At 45.5% G+C, this 8,688-nt stretch overlaps 1 protein-coding gene across 1 annotated transcript; it reads right to left on the bottom strand.

Moving 5' to 3' along the window:
* Positions 1-2,579: 2,579 nt before the first annotated feature.
* LOC117056534 (cytochrome c oxidase subunit 6C-like) lies at positions 2,580-2,945 on the bottom strand. Its single transcript, XM_033166995.1, has one exon. It carries the CDS (start codon positions 2,928-2,930, stop codon positions 2,694-2,696), a length of 237 nt encoding a protein of 78 aa, XP_033022886.1. The 5' UTR covers positions 2,931-2,945; the 3' UTR covers positions 2,580-2,693.
* Positions 2,946-8,688: the final 5,743 nt, after the last annotated feature.

Genomic DNA, 8,688 nt, shown 5'->3' with positions numbered 1-8,688 from the left:
CTATGCACTACATACAGAAACACTTTCTTTTATCTGTGCTGAATCTTCGAACGTGCAGCTTCCTTGGATGTCCAGGCCTTCTCGTGTAACGTGAGTGGGAGAAGGAAAAAAAAAACTTCTCTGTCCACTTTCCCCACCCCATGCAGAATTTTATAGTTTTATGCCCGATTTCCTCGAGCCAAGAGTCCTGTGTCCAAGTGTGGGATCTACAACATCAAGGCGTTGAGAGGAAGCTGAATTGTGAAGGCCGGACATGCTTAGCCCAATCCTTGCATGAGCAATTTCACCAGGAATGCCTTCCTGCTACGTGTCAATGTAGGGGGTAGAGCAGGGTTTCCCAAACTTGGGTCCCAAGCTGTCTTTGGACTACAGTTCCCATCATCCCTGACCACTGGTCCTTGGGGATGATGGGAGTTGTAGTCCAACAACAGCTGGAGACCTATTTTGGGGAAACCCTGGTCTTCAGCAGCCTTCTCCAGCCACCTCCCCTCTAGATGTTTTGGACTCTTAGGGGTCATTCGCTTGTTCTATGCCTAGAAAACACGGGTCCAAGAGGTTTCCTGCTTGTCGCATGCTTCTAGACATGGATCCGAGAAGTTTCTCCTGCAGCTTTCCCTGTGAAAACCAGTTCTTTACGACTGAATGGGAGCAAACGTCATAATAGCATTTAAATATCCATCAATTTGGATCCATCAATTTGGAGAGAGAGAGAGAGAGAGAGCATCTCTCTGTGTGTAGAGCATGAGACTGTTAAGCTCAGGGTTGTGGGTTCGAGCCCCACATTGGGCAAAAGATTCCTGTATTGCAGGAGGTCGGACCAGATGACCTTCCACAGTCCCTTCCAACTCTACAATTTTATTATTCTATTGTGCAAAGCGGGCCCTGGAAAGTTGCCCAGAACGAAATGTGGCACTTGGGCTGAGAAACAAGAAGGCCTCAGAGCTGGTCCTTCACATCTGGGCAGAGTTCAGACAGGAGAAATCCATTACTGAGACACTTGTCCTTCTGTGTTAGATGCATTCCAAATTCCCTTTTCTTCCTTGGAGAGCCTTTATCTTTATTTCTCACTCACTGGCGTTAAATCTGTTTACATGCCTTGCTTTGCCTTGAGAGCGGCGGACAATTCATCGGGGTTCGAGGGATGTTTAGTTCCAGCCTGTTAGTTAAAAACCGGGAGAAGTGCTCTCTGCGGAGGAAAATAACATCTCAGCTCTCCACCGGATACATCAATAACGTTTTAACCCACCCGCAGTAGCCAACAGCTGCTCAACGGGGATCCTTTGCACATTTTCGGAGATGGACAAGAGATCCCATATCCAGCAATGCAAGTTTAATGCGCCCTTTTGAAATGGCACAGCGGGAACTGTGTTTGACAATCTCACCCAATGGGAAGTATTGAAAAATACTGGGGGGGGGGAGGGAAGGGAAAATCCCAGCAGAGCAACAACAACAACAAAAACCACACACCACTCCCTCAGGACCGAAACAGTTGCTTGGAATGAAAAGTTGGGGTGTGTGAGGCGTTAGGAGAGGGGTTTACGTCTGGTGGGGGACACATTGTGCTCCTTCTGGGGTAGTTTGTCCACCTTTGGCCCCCACCCTGCACTCAGCTCCCACCTGTGGCTCCTAGAAACTGCCAGCATGAGACAGCGGCCACAGTCCCAGAAATGGCTTAGTTCCTGCTTTTAAATGCCTGTTGGAAACTTTACTATTCCACCCGGCCTATGCGGGTCCTGAAGAGTACAACTGTCAGGATGCTGTAAGCAGCATCCAGCTGGTTGTCCAGGGAAGTATAAAGACAAGGAAAAGTTTCTTACTATCCTTTCTTGTTTCAAACTTTACAGAGAGAGGCTATAGAACCCAGCCTCTTGGATAATGGTGTGGTCCCGAGTGAATCTCCATCCCTGTCTCTCCCACTTTCTCATTCGTCATCATCTCTATGGATGCTGCTATGTGCCCTCTGTCTTTGAGCTCTTTGCTCTCCTACTTTTAAGGCTCGCCGGGTTCTAGGAGATGGAGGGTCTGGAATGCTTTCTAGTGACGACATGTCAGCCAGATGTTACTCCGGCTCTGCCTGCTCCTCCTCTCTTATTATTTCCCAACTTTCCCCCTCATCTGCCTCTGAGCTGTGACCTCCCGCAAACCCCTGCTGTAAAACTATACTGTCTTCCTCTTCCTCCTCCCTGGAAGGGTCAGGATTGGGAGGTGGTCTCCACCACTCCTCCTCCTCTGCCCAGCCCATAGCTGTCAAGTTTCGGATTTGAAAATAAAGGATCAGCAGCCTCACCTATCCCGGGGACAGTCACATGGCAGTGGTGGGCGGAGCCAGAAGCAAAAGTGGGCGGCACTGGTGTGAACGCGCGCAGTAGGCTTACTGTATTTTGGAAACGCTGCCCGTGGGCTACGATGCCTGTAAGCGCAGGAAATGGCTCCCGCTTGCTTTGAGGCTGCAAGGAGGCGAGGTCTTCCCAGTCCCTGGCCAGCAGGGGGAGGGAGAGGAGCTGCTTCCTTTGAAAAAACGGGAAATTAAAGGGATATAAAAAATAAGGGATAGCAGCGGGAAACTGCTTGAAATACAGACTTAATTTAATGATCAACATTACAGCATGATCAACACCAAAGTGGATCACAAGGAATAGTTAACTGAAACAGTGATGTTCAGTTGTCAGGTATCCGGAGAGGAGGGTTCATGATCATTTGGGTGGTGCACTTTCAAACACCCCAGCTTTTCTCATGGCTTCAAACTCCTTCATGGCATCATAGTTTTTTTTATAGAACTCAGCATATGCTCTTTTCCTTGGTTCAGCCACACCAAACTTGTATCCAGCTGCACATCCCATCGAAAAAAGGAAAGCCACTACAATGTGTTTTCTCAGACGACTGGCCAGGAGGCCTCTCATCTGGGGCTTGGGCAACAATGCAGCAGACATGGTGATGTTTTCTCCTGAGGAGACTAATTTCGAGCAGCTTACTCCACCACTGCCAGGAGCAGCTTCCTTGCCCGGTGGCGGACAGGGTGGGCGCAGCTGCCCTCACAAGCACCTCCAGTTAGCGCCATTGTGACGGGGCGGGCCACTCCCAGGGCAACAAGGCCGAGGAGAGAGGAGATGGGCCTGGCCGCAGGGTAGCCAAGGAGCAAGGACCAAGGCCTCCCGCTCCGGCGCTTCTTCGTCCCTTCTCCTGGAAACTGCTTGAAATAAGGGAGATTCCCGGGGGAAACGGGATACTTGACAGCACTGGGGGCCCAGCCCCTGACATCAACTTTCCAGGATGGTTAGCTGATTTCTGATCAGGGGTGCCTTACACTTAGAGGCTAGTGGCGCAGGCCGCCAAGTTCTGGAGGGCGCCAGGAAAGAGGTGGAGGCTGGACACGCGCCTCCTGGCATCAGCTTGCCGCCCTCACCCACCTCCGCCATACCGCGCCAAAGCAGCGCCGAGCCCGGAGTTTCCGTCTGTGTTGGCCACCGTGGAACGAAGCGGCCAGCTGAGCCAGGAGGCACCACGTCCAGCCTCCACCTCTTCCTCCCAGAGGAGCCGCCCTCCAGCCACTGCCTGCCTCCTTCAGCCCTGCCGGCAGCACCGTCCTCCCAAAAAAAACTCTGGGAAATGGGGTGGGGTGGGGTGCCAGAGGGAGCTTTGCACCACAGCGCCGGATATGCTTAAGACGGCCCGGTTTCTGATTTTATCTTTCTTCGTGCATATGCTTTTCATTGTATGGCTTTGTGGACAATTGTCGTAAACTGCTGTGGGTTTTTTTTTTTTGTAGTTAACATTTATTGAAGACTGGAAACTTCTCATAGACTTTTTGCGTGAGAAAGAAAATGAAATAATGACATTTGGATATGAGGATGGAAGATAATGTTTGTTTATAGAACGTGGCTTTATAAAGAGTTATACCAGTATGGTAGAAGCAAATATTGCTTTTATACTCGGACGAAGAATTGAAAGTTCTTTAATTTCTGAACTTAATTTTCTTCTCTCTTGTCTATTTCTTCTTTATTTCTCTCTCTCTCTCTCTCTCTCTCTCTCTCTCTCTCTCTCTTTCTATTTTCCCTGCTTTTCTTTTCTCTCTCTTCTTTTCTATGCTCCTTTTTATATTTAGATCAATGTTTTAGTTTCGGGCAAAAAAAACACGATATTTGATATTATTTCTCTTTATAAATCCTAATAAAATTTATTCCAAAAAAAGAAAAGAAAAGTGAAGGTTGTGTTTGATAGCTATTAGCCACCAGCCAGCAAAAGCCATCGAGCTGCTGCACTGCACTTCTTGGCTTAGCAACTGTTTCCTTGTTTGTGTCAACCTTTGAGAGTTTTTCAGGGGTTCTCACACCTGAGCCCGAAGCAAAAACAACCCAGGTAGAAGCATTTTGATACCTGTGACATGCGGGGGGGGGGGAGAAGCTCGTCCACACACTGCTCTCATGCTCCTTCCTCACTTCCCAGGGATCCATTTAGAATTTCATTAAGTGCTCATTGGACATGTTGGCACTCAGTTGCACAAATTATTCACGAGCTTTTTGTGGTGCGTGGTCTCAAGGCGATTCAGCCCCCCCCCCCCCCGGCTGAGCAAACTATAGACACAAAAAACTAGGGTTTGAGTGGAGAGGCAAACAGAGTGGAATTGGGACAGAGCTAATGGTGTTCCATAAAACAAAAGGGGGAAAGGAAAATTCAGGAAACATGCAATTTTTCTCTTTTTTTGTAAAAGTAGGTGCAATCCCAGGGGTACGCTAACAGCAGATTAATATACTCATCTGCTCAGACAAAAAAATACAGTTTTGGGTTTCTTCTATCTAGAAGTGCTACAGACTGCTTTTTCTGGGGGGACGCAGGGGGAAACATACCCCTAAATATTTTGTAAAACTAAGTTTGGTCTCATTGAGGGGCAGTATTTCAATATGAGTAGGAAAATGAGAGTACCCCTAAACATTTTTTTTTGGGGGGGGAAGCATTGCATACATCAATAATTGGTTCAGCCTTTTCCTCCTTCCCTTAGTCACAGTGGTGTAATGGAAGGGGAGCACAGGGAGCTCCATGACTTACCCGCCCCCCAAAAAAACAACAACCCAAAGGAGTGATGGTGTCATGTGCCAGAATGCTAAGAAAATTAATAGCAGGTCTTCTTTCCCTTGGCAAGTGAATGAGGTGATAAGGAGGTTTTCGAGTTTGTGATAAGTTACAGAGCGGAGGTCAGGGAAGGAGGAAAAATATTTGAGCAGAGGCTGGCGACATCTTCCCTTTTCTTTGATGGTGTTCCTACTTCGCACTAGTACTTCAACAGAACACTGATTTGCTGTGTTGTTTGTGTTTCTAATTTCTCAGCTCTCCTGGGGGTCTTAGCACCCAGGAAGGTACTGTGAGTGGTTAAGCAAAACAGGTTCTGGAAAACAAGAGGAGGAGGGGAAGAAGAAGAAGAAGAAGAAGAAGAAGAAGAAGAAGAAGAAGAAGAAGAAGAAGAAGAAGTTGTTGTTGGTGTAGTTTACTTTCTGCAGTCTCTCAAGCTAGCATGCTGCTTGTTGCTGAAAGTCACTTTGATCTCCTCAAGTAATTCAGACTGTTTTTCTCTGGATGACACCTAATCCCTTATTAGCTCATCCAATGATACAAGTGTCTGTTCTGATTCCATGAAACTATCCAATCCTTCCCATGGGATGCAAGTTTTTGTTTTGTTTTTTAAGCACTAATGCAATGTGATTTTCTCCCCTTGACTTTTCTTTTCCCTTTCTTTTTCCCTAAACCTGTGGATAAAAAAGAAACTGGGCAGGGTATAAATAAATTGTTATTATTATTATTATTATTATTATTATTATTATTATTATTATCATCATCATCATCATCATCATCATTATTATTATTATTATTTCTCTCTTAAGCTCTTATCTGCACTATACATTCAGAGCAGTATCATGCCCCTTTATATAGCCATGGCTTCCCCCAAAGTCTCCTGGGAAGTGTAGTTCATTAAGGGTGCCAAGAATTGCTAGGAGACCCCTGTTCTCCTCACAGAGCTGCAATAGCCAGCGTTCCCTGGGAAGAGGGATTGTGAAACCACTCTGGCATTATAGCTCTGCAGAGGAAACGGGTCTCGTAAGAACTCGCAGCACCCTTAACGGACTACAGTTCCCAGAATTCTTTAGGGGGGAACCACAAAAGTGGTATGATAGTACTTTAGCTGTACAGTGCAACTGCATGCCCTTCAATTTTTCTCCGATGAAAAACATAATAAAATATTAAACAATGAAAAACTTCCCTGCTGCTTCCAGATGTCTTTTAAAGATTGTATAGTTACTTATCTCCTTGGTTGAGGGGGTCGCAGAACTCCATGACCTCCAGCATTTCTCTGATGAAAATAGGGACGTCCTAAGGAAAAGCGGGGCATTCTGGGATCAAATCAGAAACCTGGGTGGCTTCTATAAATCTGAGACTGTTCCTGGAAAATAGGGACAACTGGAGGGCTTGCAACTAAGGCCTTACACTCAGCAATCCTCCAGAAGAGGTTTAGGTCCAAAACTTGGAATGTGAAATCCTTTTTTTTTCCTTTGCTGCACATTTAGGAAGAAATCAAGTGAGAATCAATAATAAAAATTAATACCTGCAAGCTTCTGGTGGCCAGAAGAATTCAAACTTTGAATTAGCATGATCACCATACCAGTTGTTCCAGAAGCTGTCGATAAGGAGCATATTTCAATGAATTTATGGTCCTGAAACATTCCAGATGTTCAAATTCTCTTACAGGTAGGTAGCCGTGTTAGTCTGAGATAGTCAAAACAAAATAAAATAAAAAATTCATTCCTGTAGCACCTTAGAGACCAACTAAGTTTCTTCTTGGTATGAGCTTTCGTGTGCATGCACACTTCTCCAGATACCTGAAGAAAGTTCAGGTATCTGAAGAACTTTCTTCAGGTATCTGAAGAAGTGTGCATGCACCAACTTTCTTCAGGTATCTGAAGAAGTGTGCATGCACACGAAAGCTCATACCAAGAACAAACTTAGTTGGTCTCTAAGGTGCTACTGGAAGGAATATTTTATTTTGTTTCAAATTCTCTTAACATCCTTCAGATTTGGCAGACCACACCTGGAGTCCTGTGTCCTGTTCTGGGCACCACGTTTTAAGAAGGGTATTGACAAGCTGGGGCAAGCTTGTTTCAGAGGATAGAATCCGAACCCATGGATTCAAATTACAAGAAAGGAGATTCCAACTAAACATTAAGAAGAACGTTCTGGTGCCAAGATCTGTTCAGCAATGGAAGCTGATGGACTCGCCTTCAGTTTTGACAGAGGTTGGATGTCCATCTGTCAGGGGACTTTGAGCTATGGTTTTCTGCATTGCAGGGGGCTGGACTAGATGGCTCTTGGGGACCCTTCCAGCTGTACAATTCTATGCTTCTAGTCTTCATTAAGCAAATCAGGGTGAATGACCAATATATAGGTTGCCGAGAAGACCTCAAAGATTGGGGGAAGAATTGGGGGCAATGATTTCGAGGGAGGGGGACCTGAACAGAGCTGCCTTATGCCTACTGCAACATATACAGCTGCAGTGTATGTTGTTTTTTTCCTCCAAATGCTCTGCAGCATCGTTCGGAAAACTGCGCCCTAAGGCAACTCTGAATTCTGAACTGATCTGAGTGCACAGAACATCCTTAAAGTTGAATATTTGTTATAGAGCTCCACCTATTGTCAACATGAATTAAGAGAGGTTCTGCATCTCATTTCCCCATCGTGGAATTTATGGCGAATCTTGAAAAGTTTTTTTCTGGGAAACCAAATGCTGTTCTCACCACAATGCCCCCTACTCACTACAGATCAAAGCTGCCAACTTTTCAGCTGGTCTCTGTCGTAAGGAGGTATTAACACTGTTACACTGTGAAAAGCTTCACTCTGGAATTGATTTTCGTGTGTCAAACTGCTGGTAAAATTGCAAAAGCTGTCCAGTGTGAGCTCCCCCCCCCCCACGATGAATTGGCAATCCTGATACTGACACAAATCCTGATAAGGGGGCTGCCTTCAGCAAAAATACAATACACAACAATTTCTTTTATACCTAGGGTTTTTTTTTTAATGTACACCCAGCCCAACATTTCTCAAATGAAATTGTCCAGAGCCCCTAAACTTTGGCACTCCAGGCCTCTTGACATCAGGCAAGCTCCTTCACTGTCCAGTTTTCAGCACCTGCTGAAAATACGATATTTCTGTTTAGGCAAGCCTCTCTGAACATGTAGAATGTTGGTGTGTGTTTTAATCCAGTTTCTAGCATATTGTTGATTTTAATTATTTTGTGAATGTTTTAAAGTGGGAGAAGCAACAAGAGGACCAGCCATTTTAGATCTGGTCTTAACCAATAGTGATGACCTAGTTAGTGGGGTAGAAGTGGCAGGATCATTAGGTGGGAGTGATCGTGCTCTTCTGGAGTTTATCATACAGCGGAAAGGAGCATCCAAGCATACTAAGACTCAAATTCTAGACTTTAAGAAAGCCGACTTCAGAAAACTTAGGAAAACGCTGGGTGTGATCCCATGCTCAGTAATACTAAAAGGGAAGGGAGTTCATGATGGTTGGGAGCTTGTTAAAAGGGAGATATTAAAAGCACAACTTCAAGCAGTGCCAATGAGACAAAAACATGGAAGGTGCCTAAAGAAGCCAGGGTGGCTATCTAAAGAACTTTTAACTGAGTTAAGATTTAAAAGGGAT

This window comes from Lacerta agilis, chromosome 13, assembly GCF_009819535.1.
Source record: "Lacerta agilis isolate rLacAgi1 chromosome 13, rLacAgi1.pri, whole genome shotgun sequence".
Taxonomy (NCBI): Eukaryota; Metazoa; Chordata; class Lepidosauria; order Squamata; family Lacertidae; genus Lacerta; species Lacerta agilis.
This window is presented reverse-complemented; position numbering and strand designations above follow the sequence as displayed.

Excerpts from the sequence above, each read along its gene's own strand:
- LOC117056534 (XM_033166995.1), bottom strand. The coding sequence starts at position 2,930 with ATGTCTGCTGCATTGTTGCCCAAGCCCCAGATGAGAGGCCTCCTGGCC.